Source organism: Manacus candei, unplaced genomic scaffold, assembly GCF_025592945.1.
Source record: "Manacus candei isolate 608988 ecotype Guabito, Panama unplaced genomic scaffold, ASM2559294v1 h1tg000015l, whole genome shotgun sequence".
NCBI lineage: Eukaryota > Metazoa > Chordata > Aves > Passeriformes > Pipridae > Manacus > Manacus candei.
In genome coordinates, this window is record NW_026138063.1 from 23,823,176 (window position 1) to 23,847,689 (window position 24,514).

Sequence of the window (24,514 nt, forward strand, 5' to 3'; positions counted from 1 at the left end):
AAACCCCCCCCCCCTAATTTTATTTCCAAGGCTGTATTACATACTTTGCCAGCTGTGGGGTGGGAGGCAGTGGGCTGCTATGCCAGCTGGCAGCAGGGCCAGGCTTCCTGGGGCTGGGGGCACAGGCCCTGTGGAAACAGGACTGTCCCACGGCAGGGCTGCCTTCACCTCCACAGCCAGTGTTAGCACTGATCTCGTGGCTGACAGGGCAGGGATGCAAAAGCTTTCTGACCATGGCCCCAAACCCTCCTGTCCCTCACAGAGAACAGAGGCTGGTCTGGGTTTCCCCTTGCCCTGCTCTCCCAGGTGGCTTCCTCTCCTGCCCTGGGGAGGTAGTGCTGATGTGCTTGCCAGGTAGCTGAAGCAGGACCAGATAGCCTTGGAGGAAAATGAGGCACGTCTCTCCTCTGAGATGAGAGCTAGAGGCAGTGGAGGAGGGCAGCATCACGCTGGCCAGGGGGCCAAGGCTTCACCTTGTCTCTGCCACCCGCCTCTGCAGCTATTCCTCCAGGCTGAGCACTGTTACACTGCTCCTGGCAGGAAGAGGGTGGTGGCGGGAGCACTGCAACTCCTAGGCCTGTCCTGCTCCAAGAGCATCTTCCAGGCCGCCACTTGAGACATATGGCTGAGCTACAGAGTTCACTGATGCTAGGTGGGAGGGGAGGGCCTCCCCCGGGATACCCCCACGCTGCTGGGGACATAATGCTCTATACCATAACTGCGATATATCTCTGGTATGTATTAATTTATAATATACACTGTGTACATTAATACACAAATCTATGTTTAACTAGTGTTGTCATACAAACTCACAAAAACTAGGAATGTTTCTAAACTACGCTCTTTCTTTGCCTGCCCTGCCGCAGTGCTGGTTCTCTCCTCCACACACTCCACAGCGCTGGTGCCACAGGGAAGGCAAACGCTGGAAGTAGCACAGGGGGATGGCATGTGGGCCTGGCATTGCCACCAAGCCTCTGCTGTGCCCTGCGTTGGTGTGGGGGCAGTTACAACAAGTGTGGTGGCACTGGCGTGCCTCAGCTGACAGACTTCACCTAGAGATCACTTTTAAAATTCTTTCTAGGTGCTCGACTGGTTTCTGAGCTGGAAGTTTGGTGAAAACCAGGGATTGTTTACAAAGCAAAGAAAAAAGGCAGGCAGAAGAAGCTGCATCAGTTGCCCCTACTAGAGCAGAGGAAACAGGAATGTGCCTCTACTGCCCATGCTCGCCTCGCTGCTCGGAGCTGCTTACCATTTTTAACTTATCTAGAGAGGCTGGAACATCTCCGAGCAGACTTTTGGGGGCCATGTTTCAGTTGATGGCTACAGCTTTTTGCTCTGCATTAAACTGTTTTATTTGAGGGTTATAGGTAATTTATAACCTTGGATTATGAAAACAGGTTGGTGCAGATGCTGTTGGCAAGTTGCTGGGCTGATCCCTGAGTGGAGCAGGGAGCCCATCGCTTGTGCAGAGTGGCTGGGGGGCCCGAGCAGGGCTGGCCCCCTCGGGGGCACTGGTGCTCAGCTCCTCAGGGGCAGAGAGGCGGCCAGAGGGAGGCAAACCAGCAAAGGCAGTGCTGGGCTGGCAGGGGGAAGGGAGCACTGCCTGGTCTGCTGACCTGGCTGCCTAACAGGCTGGAGGAGAGGGAGAGGCTAACACCAGGCAGGAAGGTGCCCCTGCTGTGTTCAACGCAGTGAGCAGATCTGATCTTCCTGGTGTTCAAAAAGCCCTTAGATGTGGAAAGATGAAGCTTCTACTGCTTTAAACCCTGTGGAGGAGCAGGAGGAAAATTAAGCTGGTGTGTGGAATCCCCTCAAAGCCCCGCAGCTGCCTCTTCCCACCCCGTGCACCCATCTCAGGCTGGGAGAAGGGGACCTGCCCTCTCCAGAGCTCCAGCTTTAGCCTGTGCAGGAATCTCTTGTTCATGAAGCTGCAGAGCCAAGGGGAAGCAGAACATTGGCTTCTGCTCCTCCATCCCAGACACAACCAGGAGCCCTCAGCCACAAAGCCCTCACACCTCCTAAACGTGGGGGGTGTGAGCTAGGGGTGTGCCCTGCCCTCCACCCTTCCTCCTCCCCCACTCCCTGTACGAGAACTGCCCCTGCCTGTGGCTGAGGAAGGCTGGAGCAGGTACTTACTTCTATGGCTTCTTCAGTGTGTGACTGTTGCTTGGTTTTCTGGAAGAGAACAGAGGAGAGCACCATCAGCCCTGCGCCCCTCAGACATTGCTCACAGCACCGGCATCCGAGCCTTGGACATGCCTGCACCCTCTCCCAGTCCACCCCAGCCTGAGTGTGCCCATGCATGCTGGGGGCCACCTGCCAGCTGCATCCTCCTGTCCAGGGTCAAAGGAAGGCTGGCACGCTCAGTGTGCTGCTGCTGTACCTGCTGGTTGTCCTCTCGGAACCACTGCTCTCACAGCTCTCCTTGTAGCAGACGTCCTGGTGTACCTTGTAGACTCTCCTGTACCTGCACACACAGTGGAGGGGTGATGTGTAGGGAACAACAGGGACAAGATGTGCTTTTATGAGTGCCGAGGTGGAGTCTGGGTGCTTCCCTGTTTCCTTCCAGGCTGCAGTAGCCAACCTTGCCAGGAATGGGGCTCAGGCCTGATGTGCACGAGGGCTGATCCTCACACAGCCAGGCCTTTTTGCCTCCATCACAAGGAGACAGGGGGCAACACCAGAGCCTTCCATGCCCTGACATTGCAGCAGGGCTCCCCCAGCCCTCTGGTTTTATATGGAGAGGCAGCCAGGAGCTGGGTGGGATCTGCTGCTGTTTGGGGGTCACGCACACCAAATCCAACCTTGCTGCCATGTGGGTGATAACACCAGTACGGAGCTTTCACTTCAGGAACACCCTGCCCTGAAACGCAGTTGGGAGGCACCCACAGGGGCATGACAGGCTGCTCAGCCTGCACTGGGGAGGGGGCAGCTGCCAGCTGGGGTTGGAGACAGCCTCACACTTGCTCTCCCTTCCTCAAAGCCAAGCCATGGGGAGACATCCCCAGCTCAGAGCACAGGGGGAAGGGGGGAGCACAACCTGCAGGCAGTACTCACAGGTAGTGGCAGGTGCCTCCTTCCCACACTGGGAATGACTTGGTTTCCGAGTACAGCCGTGTGCACGAGTGTGGCACCTTCTTGCAGGCTGCTTGGGGAATAGGAGAGGGGAGCTATCAGTGAGCCCATCCATGGCCCTGCCTGCCTGTGCCCTGTGGCAAGGGGCCGGTGAGGCCCGTCTGGCTTCTCCTTGGCTGTGCTCGAGTGCTGGGCTCAACAGAGCTGACCCACCAGGAGAAGTGGAGCCCCCAGCCTCACAGTGCCTAGGCAACTCTGTGGGCAAGGCAGGGGCCTGGCCTTGCCAGACAGAGGTGGAGAGCTCAGCCAAGAGTGGGGAGCAGACCTGCACTCTCACATCTCCCCAGAGCGGCAAGAGCAGAGCCCAGCCCCTCTCCCAGCACGACACTGATCTCTAGTAGAGCCTGGGGGTGGCGGGTGCTGACAGGGTGTGCTGGGTGATCTACGTCCTGGGGAACTCGTGATGGACAGCCACCAGCCTGGCATTGCAGGAGGGAGCTTGGTCCTCTGGCACAGCCTGGCACTCACCCAACTGGCAGAGCCGGCCCTTGAACCCTGGGTAACAGGCACAGTGGTAGGACTCGGCATCTCTGGTGCAGGTGCCTCCATTCCTGCAGGGATTCGTGGAGCAGTTCCACCCCTCTCCTACAAAACATGCCTGGCTGTCAGACCCTGGGGCCACAGCACAGTCCTAACAAGCCCCCAGCATGCCAGGGTGCTCCCAGGGAGAGATGGTGGGCAGGGACACATGCCATGCCCCCAAGGAAGGCAGGCTGGTGCCGAGCACCCTGCCTGTGGGGCCAGGGCTGGGTCCCTGCTGCTGTGGGTCTCCCCTGGAACTTACTCTTGCTCTTTGCCTCATGCAGCTGCAGTGCCAGGCTGTCCCGGCTGGACACCTCCGTGTTCTCCAGCTTCACTGGAGCCTCTGGCTCTGGACAACAAGATGGTCAAATGTCACCTCCAGGCCAAAGCCAGACCCAAAGGCAGCCCCTCCAAGGGGATCCAGCCTGCCTGCAGTACTGGGGCTCTGGCCAGGCCTGAGGCACTGCTTTAGCCCTTCACAGTTGCCATCCCTAGAATTGGGGTGATCCCCTCACCCCTCCTGGAGGGCTGTGGGACACAGAGTCCTGCAGAGGCAGGGGCAGAGCCAGGATGTGCAGCAAGCCCAGGGTTGCCCTCAGGTGTGCCAGGCTCCTTCCCCACCCCATGGCGTGGGGTTCCCCAGCCTGCTAGAGTATCTTGGGCTGGCACTTGTGTCCCTGGTCTTCTGGGGATGGAAAATGGGGGATTAGGCTGGACTAGTGAGGGGTTTCTCACCCAGGTGCCCTCCTCGGGTGCAAGGTTGTTATTGGCAGTGGGGACTGAGGCTGCTGGGCAGGCAGGGGCTGTGCTGGAGGGCTGTGAGGCCACTGCCTGGGCGGCCGTGCCACAGTCAGTATTGCCTCCCATCAGTGAGGGTCACTCTCTGGGCTCCCCTCCTGGCTGTGAGTCACCCCTCTTCCCTGGCAGTGGTCTAGCAAGCAGGGCACATGTTTGCCTACCCAAGGCTGGGTGAGAGGGCTCCACCCTCCTCTGTGGCTCCCCCAGCCCTACAGCAGCCACTTCACCCTGGGGGAAGGTGCAGGAGATAGCACTGGATGACAGGATCAGGACAGAAAAGCAACGGAGCACTTACGTGTCTTCACAGTGATGGATTTTCCCAGCACAGTGCCAAACCTGGCGCTGATCCTCCCTCTGCCATCCACCAGCTCTGTGAACCTGCAACAGGAGGGTGTAAGGGTACAGGGCACTGCAGGTGTCCCAGCCTCACACGCTGGGGTTCATGGCAGCTACATAAAGCAATCATGGTGACATCAGGCTCCATGTGAGTCCTGGGGGGGACCTGCTCCTGGCTTAGGACCCCAGCGGGTGGGCAAGAGGCTGTGCTCCAGCAGGAGCACAGCTTGACCCTGTGGATACCTGGACATGGGATCTGGGAAAAGAGGCTGGCTCTGCCTAGTGCTTGTGCCGAGTGCTAGTGGAAGAGCCAGGAGTGCTGGAGCAGTGCCTACCTGGGGGCTGGCGAGGGCTCCTCAGCTGTGTCATGATCTGCTAGCAAGCGGAGCTCGGGCAGGAAAGCTGGGGGCAGCCTGTTGCGCAGAACCCGGGGGTGCCCAGCTGGACTCCACCGTCTCTCCGGAGCCACATCCCTCTGCACTGCAGACCAAAGGGTGAGCTGGCATGAGCCAGCACAGCAACCCACCTCCCAGCCAGTCCCATCATCCCATCCCATCATCCCCAGGCTGCCATTTAGGGCTGTCTGGCAACACGCCGACACTCTCCACACACTGGGGCTGCAAGTGCCCATCACCAAGCTGTCACTCTGCATCTGCCCTTCACTAACAGGCAGCACCCTGCAACCCCCACCCCTCTTTGCAATGGGCCTGTATTCTCTCTCCACAGCCTGCTGCTGGGGCAGCAAGGGCTCTCTGTTGGTCAACTGGTTTACCCCGACAGCCTGCTTCCTTGTCATCCCACTGCCTCCCTTGTGCTGCAGCAATCCAGCAGAGACCCACAAGCACTCACAGGTGGTGATGTAGAGGTGGACGGGCTCGCTGTGCACCTGGCCCTGCTCCGTGTTCTGCACGGCTGTCACGGACAGGCGGTACCGCTGCCCAGGCAGCAGGTCCCGCACCGTGTAGGACACCAGTTTCCCATTAGGCACGTAGCGGCTCTTGACACTCTGAGCAGTGGTGACGTTGATGATGTACCCCTCCATGGTGCCAGTGGGCGGCTGCTCCCACACCATGGACACAGAAGTGGCAGTGACATGTGAGGTGGTGAGGTTTTGCGGGGGAAGAGGCCCTGTGGCAGGCAGGGGGTGGGAAAGAAAATGGTCAGAGCTGGTATCTTTGAATGGCCATTGCCCCACTTGCTCACACCACCTTACAAGTGTACCAGGCCCCCAGGTTGCCTGGCACTGCCCAGGCCAGCCCTGAGCTCTGCTCCAGCTGTGGGACGCACTGGGAGGGGATGTGCGGCCCTGGGTCCCTGCCAAGACAGGCAGAGCCTCACTGCACCCTGGCACACAAGTCTGCCCTTGTCCTCTAGCTGTTGGACAGCAGGGCATGAATCTGGCCCACATGGGTGCTGCACGGGGCTGAGCTCATGCTGGTCTCAGACAGTGAACAACATCTGGCAGGGGAGGACATGCCACTACCTTTCCTGCCCTTCCCAGGGTTGTCTGCACACCTCTTGCCTGCTGTGCCTGGCAGCTCCCACACCTTCCCTGCCAAGCCCCTGCACCCACCAAGCTGGGGTGGCAAAGGTAATCCCACTCACTCGTCCACACGTGAAAAGGGGCTGTGGACACGCTCTCTGAGGGGTGGTCTTCCGTCCCCAGGCCGCTCAGTGTCGTGACATGGACGATGTATCTCTCTCCTGGCTGCAGGTCCCTGTGGAAGAGAAAGGTGGGGTGGGAAGGGGTAAGCAGGGCAGCCTGGGGGGCCAATGCCCTGGCACCCACCACTGCCCCACTCACAGGAAGGTATATTTGGCCACGCTGCTGTTCAGCTCCACGGTGCGGCCTGCCAGGTCCCCCAGCTGGTGGATGGAGACCCTCACCCTACTGACAGTGGAGTGCTGGAGCCGGTGGAGAGCCCACTGCACCGTGATGGCACTGGCTGTCACATTTGTGATCTCAAAGCCTTCCACCGGACGCGGTCCTGGCCGGAGCAAACGGAGAGGACTGTGGTCATTATGGGTCACCCCATGCCCCCCCAAGGGGGGTCCTGCCTGCACCTCTGGATCAGCTTCCCCAGAGGAGCTGCTCAGTGCCACCTGTCCTGCTGGACTCATGCTCTCCCATCCTCACTGCCTCAAGGTAGGGGGGAGGCACATCCATCTGCCTGCCCACAGGGCCTTGTGCCACCCAAGGCACCCCTGAGGCTGTCCCACCGTGGCCCCAGCTTGCCACCACAAGCTCCAAAGGGGCCATAGTGCCCAGGTCTGGCCCTAATCACAGAATCATCAGGGTTGGAAGATCATCAAGTCCAACCATTCACCCAGCACTACCACTGGAGCCCCTAAACCATATCACCCAGTGCCAGATTCAGGTGCCTCTTGAACACCTCCAGGGATGATCACTCTACCACCGCTCTGGACAACCTATTCCAATGCCTGACCACTCCAACAGTGAAAATTTTTTTTCTAATATCTAATCCCAATCTCCCCTGTCTCATCTTAAGGCCATTTCCTCTTGTCCTCTCACTGTAGACATGGAAGAAGAGACCAGCCCCCACCTAACCACAACCTCCTTTCAGGGAGTTGTAGAGAGCAACGAGGTCCCCCCTGAGCCTCCTCTTTGAGACTAACAAACTCAGCTCCCTCAGCCATTCCTCTTAAGGCACATTTTCTAGACCCTTCACAGGCCTTGCTGACCTTCTCTGGGCATGCTCCAACACCTCAATGTCCTTTCTGAAGCAAAGGACCCAAAACTGAACGCAGTGCAGCCTCACCAATGCTGAGTACAGGGGCACTACCTTAGTCCTGCTGGCTACACTATTGCTGACACAAGCCATTGGCCATCTTGGCCACCTGGGCACACCATTGGCTCATACGAAGCCTGCTGTCAACCAGCACCTTCAACTCCCTTCCTGTTGAGCAGCTCTCGAGCCACTCCTCCCCAGGCCTAGAGCATTGCAGGGGCTTGTTGTGACCCAAGTGCAAGACCCAGCACTTGATCTTGTAGAACCTCATGCAGTTGTCCCAGGCCCATTGATTGAGTCTGTCCAGGTCTCTCTGCAGAGCCTTCCTACCCTGGTGCCAGTCTGCAAATCCACTGAGGGTGCACTCAATCCCCACATCCAGATCATCAATACTGATGTTAAACCGGACCAGCCTCAAAACTGAGCCCTGGGGAACACTGCTAGTGACTGCTAAGCCCATGGCACACACCAGGGGGCCATTCCAAGCCTGGCTCCGGCTGACCAACCAGCATCCAGCCCTGGCTTGAGGCCCCACAGGATGCTGTGCCCAGCACCATGCTGCTGTCTCCTCCCCTGTGCTTCACTCAGTCTCAGCCCGCTGTGAGGGATGTGGCTCACAGGCCCACTACTGTCCTCCTCTCCCTAGAGGCCACCTTTCCTAAGTCCAATTCCCTCCATCCTGCTTGCCTTTGATTTCTACAATCCCTAGAAAGCAGGATCACAGCTGCTCTGCCTCTCCATGCCCCAGAGGCATCACTGTGCCCCTTCCCTCCACCCATGGAGCAGAGGTCCCTGTCAGCCTCTGCCCTCACGTCCCCACACCAAGCCCAGTGGCACGGCAGGGCGACTCGCCCATGGCACTCGTTGTTGGCAGAGATTGCACAAGCCCCGCTGCCCACCTTGCCTGGGGGCTTCTCCAGCTCAGCCAAGCAGCACTAGGGGTCCATGCCACCCTGGGCACAATGACAAGGAGCAGCACGGCCTGGCCCTGACAAACAGGAGCCAGGAGCAGTCCCCGCTGCCAGCTCCCTGCCAGCCCCTGGACAGGGTGAGCCACAGGGGGTCCATCCCCTTTTACTCACAGCAAAGAGAACAACAGTTCTCTGTGCCGAGCGCTTTCCAGAGGCCCCCGGCTGGATTTGAGGATCTGCACCAGCAAACCCACCAGGTGTGACACCACGCTGGAGCTGACGGCAGGCTGGAGGTGGCAGCACAAGCCCTGGCACCTGCGGGGGCTGCATGTGCTCACGACCGTGATCCCCCCAGGGACGCTACTCACTAGTGCGCGTGGTGAGCATGACGGGCCTGCTGATATCATTCTTGTTGTTCACGTTGCGTTTGACTGAAAAGACAGAAATATTGTAGGCTCTGCCGGGGGTTAGTGCCCGCAATTGGTGGGCAGAACGACTTCGGTCCACAAAATCTGTCCTGCGGTAAGAGCCGTCGAGGGATACGTACGTCACGGCGTAGCCGTCAATGAGTTGCCTGGCGGCTGCGTCCTCAGGTGGGTGCCAAGAAATCAACACACCAGTGTCCTCCACCCTTTCCACCTTTAATGAGGTTGGTGGCAGCAATTCTTCAGGGTGTGAGCAAAAGCAAAGGGGAAAGGTAACGCCATGAATCTTTAGAGAACAGACCCCGGCAGTGAGCGGCAGAGCAGCGAGGGAGGACAGGGCTGTCACTGTCTCCCTTGGCACACCTGGCAGGGGCTCTGTGGGCGCAAGCCACCCCTGGCCTGGTGGGCATGGGAGGAGCCAGGGTGCTGGGAGCACCCCCTGGCATCACTAGCGGCCAAGCGCTTGCCACTGTGGGACAGGGCGAGGGGTCCTGGGGAGGCAAGTGCCAGAAGGCTTCCCTCAGACACCTCAGCCTCCCCTCCTGAGGGCATCTGAGGGATTGACATTGCTGCAGGGGAAACTTGTCCCCAGCGTCCTGGTGCCAAGCCCAACGCCTGTGGCAGCGACTCAGCATGCCAGCACCCACCCATGGCATTGGTGGGGCACGGGCTGCCCCCCCAAGGCAAGCCCCCAGCCCTGTCTGCCTCAAGGAGTGCTGCTGGTCCCGGACGTTGAGCCCCTTGTGGGTGGTTGGCACTGCCGGGCTGGTGTCGAGCCCCACACCACATCCTGGTGCCGGTGCTGAGGGCCTTTACCTTTTTCGCAGCTCTTGCCTGTGTAGCTGACTTTGCAGGTGCAGCTGTGGGTGCCATTGCTGGGCAGGCAGTAGCCTCTGCTCCCGCAGGGGCTGGAGAAGCACGGGTCACTGGCTGTGGGAGAGGTGCCAGGTTCAGCAGGGTCAGCAGTGCCACTGGCCCCGCGGCCGCCCTGCGCTGCCCTGCCTGCCTCACCTGTCTCACAGTGGTAGCCGAAGAAACCTTCTGGGCACACACAGAGGTAGGAGCCCCCATAGCTTTCACACTGCCCTCCATTTCGGCAAGGGTCTGACTCACAGGCGTCCACTTCTGGAGGTGGGAGGAGGCCAGCAGTGAGCAAGGCCCCTGGCCTGCCAGCAGGCAGCTCCCAGGGGCAAGCGATGCTGACTGATCCCCAAGGGGGAAGCAGGGCAGATGTGCAGCCCAGGGTTTGGCACAGCTGGGTTGGACATTGAATCCCCTCCAAGCACCGTGGCAGACACATCCCTTGGCAGGGGTGTACACATTGGAAAGGGGGTCTGTAACTGGCAGACACCTCATTCCTTGCTCCTTCCCCATCAGAGCAGTTTCAGCTCTGCCCCCAAAACCGCAGGCAAGGAAGTGAAACAGTGAGTGATGGCTTGGGGTCAAGGTGTCCAAGACAGTGACCAGCTGCCTGGCTTGGTACTGGCCCTGGCCATGTCCCAGTGCCCAGAGTCCAGCCTCCCACTGCCTCGGGAAGAGAGAGTCCCTACCTGTCTCACACTGGGTCCCCAGGAAGCCCTCAGGACAGTAGCAAGCAAAGGCCCCGGGGAGGTCCCGGCAGGTCCCGCTGTTCTTGCAGGGCTGCGACTGGCACTCGTCAACATCTGGGGACCAGAAGAAAGACACCTGCTCAGCACTGAGACAGCTGCTGGCTGGGGACAGGGCTCAGGGAGGCAGCGCTTCTTCAACAGGGCATGGACCCTCCCCATGACACTTGGGTCTCAGTGGTCAGGAACATCCCTGCCCCTGGATGTCAACTGCCTCACATCTGCCCCTGCAGCAGGCATGTGGAATGGGGACACTCCCTTAGGGACACCTAGGGACAACTGGTGGTGTGGGGCTGCACCAAGAGATCCCATAGGAGGTCTGTGGCATGTCCCTTCATCTAACCTCTGACAGGTAGCCCACCTTCTCCTACCACTGACCTCTGCTAGGCCCCAGGGAGCTGAGCTGGAGCCACCACCCACTCTGCTGCCCGTCATCCCCTTCAACCAGCACCCATATGCAACCACAATCACAAGCATACATGGGAGCACAGCCAAATACACGTGACCTCAAGCTGCTTTCCTCCCCACTTTGTGGCTGAGAGCTTTGGAGCCACACAGGGAACTTCCCATCTGGGCCCCAAGATCTGGGGCTTCTCTGTTTGGGCTAAACATGCATCAGGAAAAGTCATTGCCCTGCCAGCAAGAGAGATGCCCACGCAGCATCTATTACTGAGGGACATAGCACTCCTGCCCCCACAGTCCTGCCTGCTCCTCTGCCCGACCAGGAGCAGTGTCTCTCCACTGGAAAATCCCACAGCTGTTCAGAAGCCCTGGGAGAGGAGCCCTTGCCTCAGGCCGATCCAAGCGCACACAAGCGCAGGTAGCCTAGCTCCTGGTCATGGAATTCACAACCCACTGAGGTTTCCCAGCGGCTGAGGGTTGAGGAAGGGACTGGCAGTCCTGGAGCATGCCTGGCATGGTCTCTTACCCAACTCGCAGTGGTGCCCAGTGTAACCTGGCTCACACAGGCACAGGAACGCAGCGACACGGTCCTTGCACTGGCCACCATTCAGGCAGGGTTGGGACTGGCACTCATCGATCTCTGCAGGCATTTGGGCACGGGAGAGACAAGGTGAGAGACATGAGCACAGGGCAGAGGTCCCTGGGAGGGCAGGGGACAACTGGAGTACATGTCCTGGGGTCACCAACCCACAGTTGTGACCACGGCCCACTGGGATGGTGCCTCAGGGCTTGTCCACTCCCCAGCATCCTCACCATCACACTCTGGGGGGTCACTCCAGACTCCTGGCATGTGGCAGACACGGGGGTGGTTGTGCTGACTGAGAGTGTATCCCAGCTCACACTGGTATTCAGCCACTGAGCCCACCTTGGTGGAGTTGAAAGAGGCCTGGGCATGCTTCACATCGCTGGGGATGCCACAGTCGACCTCTGGGGAGAGACAGGGGATGAGTGGGGCCCCCAGAGGCACCCCAAGTCCCCAGCTGGAAGGGAAAGCTCAAGGCCCTTACCAGACTGGCAGTGCTTCCCTACATAGCCCATGGGGCATGTGCAAGCATAGCCCCCACCGAGGTCCTCACAGGTAGCTCCATTCTCACAGGGGCTAAGGAAGCATGGGGAGGGCACTAGAAGAAAAGCAGAGCAAAGAATGGCTGCTGCAGAGCTGGTAGAGCTCAGAAACCAGAGTCAGCCCCCTTCCCCTTCCAGCAGGGCACAAGGAAGAGTTGCAGCACTTCAAATCACAGGAAAGGGGGCTTAAAGCAAGCAGTGAGGTTTGCTTGCTGCTATCACGGCCGTCAGGCCAGTCAATGGCCCTCCCCCTGCAGCCGCCAGCACCGGCACTCCCTCCTCACACCTACCAATCTCGCAGTGCCGCCCGCTGTAGCCTGGGGGACAGTCACACTTGTACTTGCCGATGTAGTGGAAGCAGGTGCCCCCGTTCTGGCAGGGCCCTGAGGCACAGGGGTCTGGCTTACCTGGGGGCACAGGGCAGGCATGAGCCTAGTGGGCCAGCCGCCGCCTCTCGTCCCCGCAGGGGAGCCGGGGGGCCGTACCGATCTCGCAGTGCTTGCCGGTGAAGCGGTAGGGGCAGGTGCAGTGGTACTCGCCATCCGCCTCCCTGCAGGTGCCCCCGTTGCGGCAGGGCCCTGTGCTGCAGAGCCGAGGCTTGGCTGCAGAGAGAGCGCCGAGAGCGGTGGTCACCCGGAGCTGCTGCCTCCCCCCAGCACCCCACCAAACCCTTCACTGCAGGGAAGCTGAGTGCATCCTGGGCCCAGCAACACCACCAAAATTACACCCCTGCAGATGCATGCCGGGGCCTTGGGGCCCGTCATGCAGGCACATCACGCCAGGAGACTGGCAGCTGCTTCCAAGGGCAGAAGCTCAGGCACGTAAAAAAACTACAACACTGATGGTGTTGTACAGGAAACAACTGTATCAGCTGCTGCAACTGTTGAGTGTCACACGCTGCTCATCTACCCTGCAGGATGGGATGGGATAACCTGCACCAATGTCCAGCTCTGCAAGCAGCTGCCCAGAAAGGTCTAAGCTCTTTTCCCACCCCCTGCCAGGTGCTGGGGCCACAGGGAGTACTGTGCAGGTACCTTTCTCGCAGTGCGTGCCAAGGAAGCCTCGAGGACACTCGCAGATGTACGAGTCGTCATGAACCTTGCAGGACCCCCCGTTCAGGCAGGGCTCTGAGTCGCAGGGGGACGGCATTGCTACAAAGCCAAACACAGGGCTTCACTGAGGACATGTGGCCAGGGACACAAGTGGTTCCCCCACTGGTGACGGTGCTCCCCGCTCACCCCCACCCCAGGGCTGCTCTCGCCTCCCCAGGGATGAGCCTTACTGTGGTTGGTGCCGTAGTCGGTGTGGCAGACACAGAGGTAGCTCCCGCCATACTCCATGCAGTACCCGCCATCCGGGCACTGCGTGTTCATGTTGCACGGTGTCGTGGTGACTTCTGCAAACACACGGTCAGCGCCAGCCTTCCTCAGCCAGTGGCAGGAGGACACCCAGACGGAAACAGGGGTTTCCTAACTTTGCAGGGTCCAATGAGATGGGGCAGACACTCTATACCCCATTACACAGACAGTGCAAGTGGCAATGTCCAGCCTGGATGCCTTTGGAGAGGGAGCACACAAAGGCTGAGACTCCCTACCCTTTCAAGGGAGCTGGGCTGGGGCAGACACTGGGAGAGGCACAGCTCAAGGGGGGCTGATGGAGATGGAAGCATTGCCATCTCACCAGGGGACATATTTCCAGGCTCAAATTCACTGTATGCCCCTGGCACTGTGCTAGGCTCAGGCATGGGCAGTGTCTCCTTGCTTGCTCACAGCCTGCCTGGTTCAAGCATTCCGAAGTGAGAAAACACAGTGAGCAAGAAGCTTTCACCTACCAAATTCACAGAGGAGACCAAAAAACCCAGGAGGGCACTGGCAGATGGTGACGTTCCCCTCCAGACAACTGCCCCCATTGCGACACTCACAGCCCTCCGAGAGCTCTGCAAGAGAGGAGATGGGAGCTTCCCAGGACCTCTCCTGCTTGTAGAGCTGGGACAGACAAGCAGCCTTGCCAGATGCCACCCACAGGGGAAGCTCAGGTGGGCAGCAGCCCTGAGGCCCCCAGACATCCAGGCACAGCCTCATTCAGCAGGACAAACCCGCTGTTCTGAACAGGCTCTCTGGAGCTGCCGCTTCTCCCTCTCAGGAGGATGAAGGCTCCCCTTGCAATCCTGAACCCCGCTAGCAAGACCCCTCGGTTGGTACTCACGGTCTCGACAGTCCTGTCCAGTGTAGCCCTCCCGGCACTCGCAGACATAGCCCTGTTCAGTCTCCAGGCAGCTGCCCGCATTTTGGCACGGGTGGGAGAGGCAGGCGCCAGGCACGCGGGGCCCGCCTGCGAGGAATGGGGAGGCTGAGTCAGGGGGTCCAGCCTGGGGCTGGAACACCCTCTGTTCTGGGGGTCCCGCTGGAGGCCCCAGCACGGTCAAGCAGCCCCACAGGAAGGAGTTCCCTCCCGGCAGCACCACGGCCCCTCCGCGCACACCAGTTTCAGCAGTGCCTATGACTGACAGAGCCCCTTTGCAGCCATTTACCCCTTCCTGCCCGGCTCCCCTGACTGCAGCTCCCATGCCAGGCTGGTCAAGGCACAACCCCACGCACCATACTGGCAGTTGTTGCCGTAATAACCCGGGGAGCAGGTGCAGATATAGCGGCCAGGGCGGATGTAGTTGCACGTCTGCCGATTCTGGCAGCTCCGGTCCTCGCAGGAAGACGAATCTGGGAAGGGGAAAGCAAAGGAGTAAGCGATAAGGCCAGCAGGACACAGGGGACACAGTCCCTGGCATGGGTCAACCTGGGGCACAGGCACCTGTCTCGCAGCGCTGTCCCACGAAGGGCTCCTGGCACACACAGGTGTAGTTATCGACCAGGTCAATGCAGTGCCCACCATTCAGGCATGGGCTGGACTCACACTCGTTCACCTCTGCAAGGGGAGGCCAGAAGAGATGGTCAGGTCATGTGTGGGCACAGCCAGCTCATCCAGTGCCTCCCAGCCTGGATGATGCTTGGGAGAGCAAAGGCAACAGATGAAAAAACATCCAAGCCACTGGCAATTCTCAGCGTTCCCATCCCAAAAATATGTCCAGGAATGAAGCTGGGTGGGAAGGCAGCTTGCCAAGGTGTGAAACGTCACCATCTCCACTCTGTACCTGCTCCTGCCACCCACCTGTTTGGCAGTCCACCCCTGTGTATCCTGGCTGGCACAAGCACGCCGCTGTCCTGTTCACCACCTGGCAACTCCCACCATTCTGGCACACCCGGTTCTCACAGGGTGATTCTGCTGCAGAGGAACATCAAAAAATAAAAAAGGGGGGGTGTCAACCCAGGTGCAGGACCAGCACATGGCACCCTCTACACACGTGGTGATACCGGGGCCAAGCAGAGAGCACAGCTCAGAGCCACCAGTGCACCTTCTGCCAGGAGACAGTGGCCATGTCCCCAGTCATGACTGTCCCCAAAACCCTTCCTCAGGCAGCTCAGCTCTTTCAGCCCCCTGCACCTCCTGGATGTCAGTGTGCTGTGCTGGACATTTCTCCCTCCCTCCCTCTCTTCCCCAAAAGTCAACTCCCTTCTCGCCTTCTCCACTGGCATGGCAGCTTGATGGGAGCCAAATGCTTTGGCGGCACTTCCACAGGCAGGTGGAGGCCAGCAGCAGGGGAAACCAGTCACCATGGCCCCTGCCAGGGACTGGGAGGGTCCCTGCTAGCTTTGAAGGGCTTGGGACCAGAGCATCACCTGCAAAAGCAGGGCCTGCAAAGCTTCTGTTTGAGCACTGACCACCGCTTTTCTCACTAAGGGCGTGGTGGTAGGAGAGTGCTGGCGGCAGTGCTGAGCCAAGCCCTCAGAAGAGTCAGCAGCAGGAAGGGCTCATGGCCAGAGAAAAGCTTCCTTTGCCTTCAGCAAGCTGAAATCCAAGCTGGCTGTCACAAACTGCTTGAGCTCAGCAGCTACTGCAGGAGCTCTGGTCTGAAGAGCCCTCCCCAAGAGCAGCAGTGCCCCCCAAGCCTGGGGTCTCTGCAGATGCTGCACTGCTCACCTGTCTCACAGTTGTTGCCTCTGAAGCCTGGTGGGCACCTGCAGGTGAAGCTGCCAGCACCATTGAGGCAGGTGGCTCCATTCTGACACGGGTGGGAGAGACACTCATCCACATCTGAAACAGAGCCCCAGATGGGGACAGGAGCTCAGGGTAGGGGCACAGCAGGGATACACCGACTGCCAGCACGCAGCAGTGACAGTGGCAGCAAAGACCTGCTCCATGCAGCAAAGCACTCACCAACATGGCACCTCTTCCCAGTAAAGCCGGCCAGGCAGGAGCAGGTGTAGGAGGGGTTCCCTGTGATGCAGTCCTCAATACACTTCCCCCCATTCAGACAGGGCCGCAGCGTCAGGCAGACAGAGGCTGTGGGGACAGACAGTGCCCCTCCATCAGCCCCTGCCCTGACAGGGCTCACCCGCCGCCTTCCAGCCACACCAGTGCCAGGGTCTGTGTCTGCACCCACCCGGCTCCCTGGGGCGCTCAGGGAGCCCACAGGGCTGATGGCAGGGCAGGGTCTGCTCCTCAAGGGTTCCCCTGAGACAGGGGAGCAGTTTTATTCCTCCTGTGCAAGGGGGAGAGGCTGCACGCAGTTTGCCTCACTGGTTAGGGGGACACAGACATGACCTCACCCATCCAGGGCAGAGAGAAAGGGGACAGGACAGCCCATGTACAGCAAATCCACCGATAACACAAGACGTGCAGATCACGCGTGGGAAAAACTGGCCGAGGGAAGTGGGGATGAGGAACGGGAGGCCAGCAGCTCCACGGGGGATGTGTCAGGACCCCTGACCCCTGGGGTGGGGACCGTGGCCCAGACGCTGGCAACCTGGCCCCACGTGGCAGACTGGCAGTCAGCAGCCCTCCGTATGGCTCAGCCCAGCCTCCTGGGACTGACAGACATGTGCACTCCCCAGGGGTGATGGCCCCTCGTGCCCTGTCTGGCAGCGGGCTGGTGGGGTCCCGCCTGTGTGCATCACCTCCTCCCCAGCCTCCCTCATCGCTCCCCACAGGATCTTTTAATCTCAGAAATCTTCCTCCCCTCCCCAGTCGTTCTCCCAGTCCCCTCCCAGCCCCAGGGCACCCACAGGTGCCATCCCAAGCCACAGCCAGTGCTGAAGAAGGTCCCCTCCACGGCTGCCTCCCCTCTCCCCCCAAAGCCCTTCAAGACATCTCTTCCACCCCGCGGAGGTGGGGGTTGAGGCAGGGAAAGATGGGGCTGGAGAACAGTGTGGGGTTGGGTTGGGAGTTAAGTAAACCTAACTGCTGTCCTCTTACTTGTATTGCTGCAGCCCCCCACTTGCACCTGGGCATCATCGATTCTGAACACCCAGCGCCCGGGGATACCCACATTTGTCGTCATCTCCACGTCAGCGATGTCATCAGTGCGGGATCCAGGGATGTTGAAGTAGCGCTTTCCATCACCAGCGTTAAAACCTGCCTGGGAGGACAAGGGCAGAGGGTAAAGAGACATCACTAGTGCATGGGGGAAGGCAGCTGGACTCATCTCTCCTGTCACTCGGTGCCACTGGTGGCACTGCTCGGACCAACTGTTCCCTTCCACATGCCACTGGCCAGCGCTCAGCCCTGTCCACATGCTGGGACCACGGGGGGAAGTGGCTGCCAGGCCTGCTTAGTCTCTCCCCCAGCATCCAAATCCCATCCACTTCCTCTCCACCTGCAGCACCCTGCCTGCTTCAGGCTGGCAGGCAGGGAGCCAAGCACAGATCAACTGTTGGTAAATTCACACATCCAAGTGGGTACTGGGGTTTTCGTGGTGTGGGTGTTGGCTTTTTTCCCCTTAAACACAACATACAGACGGAAGATATAAAAATACAAGCAAAAGCTATGCTGGCTGTGGCAGCTGCTCTTAAAGGCTGAGGTTAGGAAGGAAAAGGGACTATGAGGCAGCAGCCAAGGCAAAGACCTGTGGTTTTAGGATAACAAAGCCCCCTGTATGGACTCAGCTTTGGGAGCCAGAGCACACACAGATATTTAAGAACTCTGAAGAGGGGAGGGAAGGAAAAAAAAAAAAAAAAAAAAAGCAGGGGCAGGTTTTCCACCTCCAAAAAACCCGACCAGGAGCCGTGAGCTCGCAGGGCAGATGTGCTACCGAGGAGCCCCAGGGGCCATGTTCAACACTTACCTGTGCTGCGATGCCACCAAGCCCGGCAAAGTCCCCCCCACTGCTGGCGTGCATACCCGTCGTCCAGGTGATGGACTCATAGTTGAAGATGGTGAAGGAGAGCTTGCCATCCGTGATGAGGACGATCTGGAAAGTGTTCACCTGCAGCAGGGAGGGGAAAAAAGCAGTGAGGAAAGAGGAGCTGGTCAGAAAATACAGTGACATAAGGAACATTCTGCAGAGGGTTGTTTCTTTGATCCCAGTCCTCCTCTGTGAGAATAGGCACTTGAGTTTAATTATTTTTAATTCTAATTCGTTGTGATCACCAGCCAGAAGACCTTGCTTCTCCTCCCAGGAAAATGGGGGGAAATAAGGATATCGGGCACACGGAAGGAAAATGGCACCTCGCTGCTGCACAAGAAGGTGGCCGCTGGTGACATAAAGACTCCACGTGGCACAAAGAGGAGGGTTGGTATTGCCAGGCCACTGTTGCTCTGTCACAGCAAGGTATTGCCATGGAGCCATCCTGGTCAACTTAGCCCTGCTCCCAGCTCCATGACGCATGTGGCAGGAGCCACACCACCGTGGAAGGCACGGACCTGGGGTGGCTGCTTTGCCCCAGTTACTCACTGGTGAAAATGAGCTGCCCCCGAAGAAGGTGACTCGGTACCAGGTGGCAATGAAGACCCACTGTGCAGAAAATCCAGGGAACTCGGGGAAATACTGAGCAATGTCCCTGCTGGCTCTCTCCAAGATGGGCTGCTCGGTGCTCTCTCGGTAATACACATCGCCCGCCCGCCGATTATCCACGTCCGCCCAGAAAGCAGCGACCACACGCCGGTCCTTGGAGATGGGGAAGGCCACCGGTGTGAACTGGGAGACCTCCTTCAGGAATGAGATGATCCCGTTGTTGTTTACCTATGGAGAGGGATGAAAAGAAACGGATGGTCACAGCCGACTCCTGCTGCCGGCAGGAATCCGTGTTTTAGAGGTGCTTTCCATTTCACCTTTCTCTCCCTCTCCCCTTTCCACAAATATTGGAGCATTTCCCCTTCCTGTCCTTAGAAGCAGAGATGAGACGTGCCCCGGCACCCACAACACCCGCAGTCCCCCGCCCCGGCCGCCTGCTTGCTGGAGCGCAGCTGCAGGCAACGGCCCGAACAAACCGAGCCCTGTTCTTCGGGCCAGAGGAAGGGGAACAGCTGCGAAAACTGCAGGAGCCCAGCACTTTAAACAAACAGTGCCCAGTGCACGGGGCCATCTCGCGGCAGTGCTCTCGGCCGGGGCGAGGGGCCAAGCTCACTCCCTGCTCTCACGGCTCACATGCAGCCCAGGGGGCTGGGGTCTGCAGCCAGGCACCACTGTGACCCTCCTGGCAGGGGAGTTGTGCCTGAGCCATGTGGACACTGGCCCAGGATGTGGGGAGCCTTGCTGGGCAGCAATCCATCCACCAGCATGCACAGCACTCCGAGTGAGCCAACAGGCTTGTGGTCCCCAGGTGACCAAATGCCACCACCCCATGCAAAGGCCCCAGTGCTTCAGCAGGCTGCTCTCATTAAAGTGGGGGACAGCAGACCTCTGGGGTGAGATCTCCGAGCTGTTCCTCAGCACTAATGAACTGGGACAGTTATGGTTGGCCCAGGGATGCATGGCACAGGCCGCTGTCAGCCCAGGTAAGGAAGCTGGAAATAGCAGATGCTGCTGCCAGCAGTGCTGCCTCACAGCTTACAGATGCAGCAGGAGTGAGGAAGAGGAAGAAATCCCCTGCCTGCCTGAATAGGCTGTGAGGGGGGCAGGGATCAAAGGGAAATGCTCTCACCCCAAGCTCCAAAATTCCCAGGAGGAAACCCTGCCAGCACTCTGCCACAGTGCCAGGCTCAGCAGGGCAGGCAGCTCCCAACTGCTCCATTCCCTAGCCCTCAAGTGACAGTGGGACAGGCAGGAGCATACAGCCCCCAGCCAAGCTCTCCAGTGTACAGTGTCTGCCTCTGGCAAGCCCCCAGGCTGCAGGGTGGGAAAGGGGGGCATAGTGCAGGCAGGAGGCTCTCAAGTGGAGAGAGCAGCTCTAGCTCGCAGGGGCAGGCACTGGTGTCACACTCGCGGGCCGACAAGGAGCCAGGAGCCAGCATCCCCAGGAGCCATGTGGAAGCCAGTATGCCTTCATCACAGCTGCCAGCACAGCCAGGCAGGGGAGTGGGGCTGAGCTGCGATGGCCTTGTGCAGCCCCTGGGGAAGGTCCCCAGTCCCCAGGGAGGGTTCCTCAGCCCCTCCATTCAAACACTGGGCAGTCCTCACTGTGACTAAGGGAAAGAGGATTCTGTTTTCCCAAAGCCTCCGTAACCCCACTGTGTCTGCAGAGGAACATTCTTCCCTTGATTAAAGCAAGATGGGAGAGAACCAGAGCCAAGAAGGGCTTTTTTTGTTGTTGCTGGGTTTTGTGAAAGAGGAGGGGGTGGAGACAGCCCTTGAAGACAGAGATTTCCAGGTGAGCCCAGCCCTGTTCCAGTCCCCCCCGGACAGCAGCTCCCTTGGGCAGGAGGGCCCCTGCCACATGGACTCCCACGCTGGGGGCAGGAAAGCTGGCTCTCTGCAGAGTCAGGGGGGTCTTGGCTCAGGGGAAGGGAATGTACACCCTCTGACCTCTGCAGCCCCTCCAGGACCTAGAGCCACATTGTGAATCTGTATGAGACAACCATCACATCACCTGGCTTCTCACAGTCTCTTCTATCCTCCCACGGTGGTCCATGCCCCAAGCCCAGGTCCCTACCATTTGATGGCAGGGCTGGCACTCTGATCAGGGGAAAAACACCACCAGGCAGGACCAAGCACACTCCATGCTGAGCCAAGGCAGTGGGACAGTACATGAGCCCAGCTGCAGGATGGCACCAAGGTGATGCTCAGCCCTCTCCTCCCTCAGCTGGGTCTGGATCATCAGTCAGCCCAGAGCAAACCAGGGAGAACGGACCAGGAAGCTGAAGGATTCACTGTGCCAGGTGGGAACTGGTGTGGGGAGCCCAGATCTCACTCCAGGACACAAGGCAGCACCATCCAAAAGACTCCATGGATAACCAGGTGCTCAGAGTTGCCCCTCCACCCGATGGCCACAGTTGCTGAGGATATGATGGGCCAGGCATGACTCGAGCTCTCTGGCCACAGTCCCCTCCAGGTAGATTGGGGGCTGCAAGGAGCATGTCACCAGTAGTCCCAGGAGCCCAGTGGGTGCAGGCAAGGGAATGGGATGTGCCAAATGGGCGGCCCAAAGGGCAGGCATGTTTATTCTGCATCACACTCAGAGCCCCACCACTGCCCCTAAGGGCCACCAGCCAGGGACCACCATGCCAGGGCTGCAGCACACCAACTCCAAACTCTTGCCCACCAGATGTGTCCAGCTCCCTGCTGTCGGGATCCCCCAGCACGTCACCGGGCCAGGCCCATAAAGTATGGGTATGCAGGTACTGCTGGCTCCAGCCAGCACTAAGTCCAGGTTCCTCACTGCAGGTGAGCGCTTTGCCCAGGATTCCCAGCACAGCGGGGCCAGGACCCTCGCTGGGGATCCCCCCACTGAGCCAGGGGTCCAGCCTGCTTCCCAAGCCTGGGGCCCGCCGCAGCGCCCTTGGCACACCGCTAGTCCTCTGACTCTTCCAGTTAAGTCGGGACCATTTGATGGCTCCCAAGGAAACTCAGATTCATCCGAGCAGGACAGGGAAGAGGAGAGGAAGAGGAGAAAATAAACAGGAGAGAGGGAATAAGAGGGTATAGGAGGAAACAAATAAGAGGGAGCAAATAGGAGGAAACAAGAGCAAATAGGAACAAATAAGCCGAAATTACTCACATAGAGGCCGGTGTGCCCCGCACCAAAGAAGGGGAAGGGGATGGAGAGAGGCCGGAGCTCGGAGCCACCGTCGTCCTGCTTCCGCGTGGCGGCGTCGCCCTGGGCCGGCCCGAAGGGGTAGAAGTCCCCTAGCGGCACCTCACCACCGGCCCACAGCCACTCGCCCAGGGCCACCAGCACGGCCCAACCTGCCAGGACCCGCATGGCCGCCGGCAACGCCGCTCGCCTCTCACGGGGGCACCAGCCACCGAGGCATGGCGGGGAAAGGGAAAGGAAAAGGAGGGAAAGGAAAGGGGGAGAAAGGCAGGGAAAGGCAGGGCAGGGCAGGGCAGGGCAAGGCAAGGCAGGCGCTGCCCAGAGCGGCGCCGGGACCGAGGGCGCGGAGCGCGGCGCGAACCCGCGCCCAGGCAGCGCAGGGCCTTCCCCGCGCCGGCCACGCCCCCGCCTCATTTGCATAGCTCGGGCACGGCCACCCAATGGGCGCTCGGCGCGCCGGGGGCGGGGCCGGAGGGCGGGGCCAGGGGGCGGGGTCCCCCCACGGGCGGCGTGGGAGGGGGGTGCGGGGGGTCAGCGCGGGGGGCACCGCAGCCGGGGGTGACCCCGCACCTCCTCCCGCACCCCCCCTCTGTCCCCCGCGGGGCGAGCGGCTCCCACCCCAAACCACGCGTGGGCGCCGAGCCCCCTCCGCGGCCAGCCCTCCCCCCAGCAGTGGCTCAGCAGCGGTCCCCTCTGCTCCCTTAAAACAGAGGACTGGATGAGGGGAAAAAAAAAAAGAGAGTGGAAGAGAAAAAAACCCACTGTGTCATTTCCTTTTTTTTGGCTTTTTTTTTTTTTTTCTCTCCCCCTCTTTTTTTCTCTTTTTTTTTTTTTTTCCAGGTGCTAAAAATATTATCAGGAAATTCTTTTCAGGAATGCCATGTTTTAGGTTACACTCCAGGCTCAAGGGCTTCTTTGTCTACTGCAGAAAAAAAAAAACAAGCAAAACAAACACACCCACCCTACATTTATCATCGGGAAATGGTTTTATTGGGAGAGGCTGAGCTCCCAGGAAAGTGGAAGGCTGCCCCCAGGGAGACCCATCAAAAACACCAATGGTTCTGATTAATTATCAATTAATGATGAGCACTACCTGTGCCACTGTGGGCAAGTGCTGGGGTGAAGGAACCTGCTGGATTGGGGGTGGGGGCCTCAGGGTCCTCTCCCACCTCCTGGTGCCCAACTTGTCCCACGGCAAAAGCATCCAAGGTGCCAGGGTGGATGTGAGGGAAAACCCCCTCCAGCCCCAGAAAAACTGGGGAGGCCCATCACCTACCTCTGGTGCTGGCACAATGTGGGAATCCATTCCCAGCTCCAGAGGTTTTCCATGTTATTCCACACCCCTGCTGTATAAATATCCTCTGCTGTCAGGATTGCGAGGTACACCTGAAAAGGGGCCAAGGAAGAAATTATGTAAAGAGTGAACAACATCAGGACTGGGTGAGGACCAGCCACGGACAGTGCCATGGAAAGTCTGCCTCACTGGGGGCCGTGCTCTGCCATCGGCACAAGGGTGCTCCCAAAATCCTCACCCACGCACTGCTGGCATGGGGATCATCTCTCTGTAGTTAAGGACATGAAGGCACAGGGTGAAGGGTGGAGGGCAAAAAGTGGGAAGCAGGGATGCAGCACCCAGGGGCACACTGTGGGGCTCTGGGGCAGCATGGCACCCCTGGCAGCTCCAGGACCTGCTCCCCCTCAGAGTGGCCCAAATGCTGGATTCCAAGACCAGCCTGACCCCTGGGAAACCAGTGCACCACAGCTGGCACCAGTGCTCCAGGACCAAATGCCCCCAAGGCAGGCAGCCCTGGCTAAGCCTCATTGCTGAACCCATAGAGGTGACCCTGTCCCTTTAAAAATCTCTAGGAAGAAAATGTTAAAAGGAAAAGAGAAAAAAAAAAAAACGAATTCCAAAATAAATAAACGGCCACATCCGGATTTCTCCCCTGGGACACTAATAAAGGTTTTATGGGTTTGATATGAATTACCCTCCCTGGCCATTCCCCGCTGATCTTCTGGAAGGCATTAGGCTGCACACCCCTGCCCTGGCCCCGGCCCCAGGGGATGCTGTGGGGGGAGGCAGCAGGGGCACTGCCATCCTCCCCACACAGCCCATCTGTGGCTTGAGGTTGCAACCAAGACCCAACTCTTTTGGGGAGTGACTAGGGGGGGTGGTCTTCTGGCTGTCACCATCTGCCACCTTGCACCTGTGAGAGTGAGCCCCACGATCCCAGAAGTTCTATATCCTGGCTCTGCTGGTGCCATGACAGGCCCTGCTGCAAGCTCAGCTTCCAAGGAACACAGGGACATTGTGGCACCAACCTGCCCCTCTGCCATGAGCATCCCCACAGGGGCCAACCTAGGCTTCTCACGGTGGGTTTTCCCCTGTGAGAGAGGAAGGGCAGCCATCACAAGCGTGAGGGGAGGATTTTCTTCCAGGCACGCTTCTCACAGAGAAGCATGACAATGCTCCCCCCATGT

At 59.3% G+C, this 24,514-nt stretch overlaps 1 protein-coding gene across 5 annotated transcripts; it reads right to left on the reverse strand.

Moving 5' to 3' along the window:
• Nucleotides 1-13: 13 nt before the first annotated feature.
• On the reverse strand, nucleotides 14-22,479 carry SNED1 (sushi, nidogen and EGF like domains 1). 5 transcript variants are annotated; one of them, XM_051781276.1, is made up of 33 exons: nucleotides 21,998-22,478; nucleotides 18,796-19,083; nucleotides 18,187-18,327; nucleotides 17,319-17,481; nucleotides 16,281-16,406; nucleotides 16,044-16,157; nucleotides 15,174-15,284; nucleotides 14,817-14,930; nucleotides 14,609-14,725; nucleotides 14,217-14,342; nucleotides 13,843-13,947; nucleotides 13,294-13,407; nucleotides 13,046-13,162; nucleotides 12,497-12,613; nucleotides 12,302-12,418; nucleotides 11,954-12,067; nucleotides 11,700-11,873; nucleotides 11,413-11,526; nucleotides 10,428-10,541; nucleotides 9,889-10,002; nucleotides 9,694-9,807; nucleotides 8,821-9,117; nucleotides 6,596-6,779; nucleotides 6,397-6,509; nucleotides 5,641-5,919; nucleotides 5,127-5,271; nucleotides 4,751-4,833; nucleotides 3,920-4,006; nucleotides 3,604-3,720; nucleotides 3,058-3,145; nucleotides 2,384-2,467; nucleotides 2,137-2,175; nucleotides 14-1,766 (listed from the first exon to the last, which is right to left on the reverse strand). In XM_051781276.1, exons 1-32 carry the CDS (start codon nucleotides 22,451-22,453, stop codon nucleotides 2,139-2,141), a joined length of 4,584 nt encoding a protein of 1,527 aa, XP_051637236.1. In that variant the 5' UTR covers nucleotides 22,454-22,478; the 3' UTR covers nucleotides 14-1,766; nucleotides 2,137-2,138. The 5 variants fall into 5 exon arrangements, with proteins under 5 accessions (XP_051637236.1, XP_051637235.1, XP_051637238.1 ...); XM_051781275.1 differs by having other exon boundaries at nucleotides 15,174-15,287; XM_051781278.1 differs by lacking the exon at nucleotides 13,843-13,947 and having other exon boundaries at nucleotides 15,174-15,287.
• Nucleotides 22,480-24,514: the final 2,035 nt, after the last annotated feature.

Coding starts and splice junctions, on each gene's coding strand:
- SNED1 (XM_051781275.1), bottom strand. CDS start 22,453: ATGCAAATGAGGCGGGGGCGTGGCCGGCGCGGGGAAGGCCCTGCGCTG. Junction 6,510..6,595: donor GTGGCCAAATATACCTTCCT/GTGAGTGGGGCA, acceptor TCTCTTCCACAG/GGACCTGCAGCCAGGAGAGA. Junction 5,272..5,640: donor CCACCTCTACATCACCACCT/GTGAGTGCTTGT, acceptor TTTGGTCTGCAG/TGCAGAGGGATGTGGCTCCG.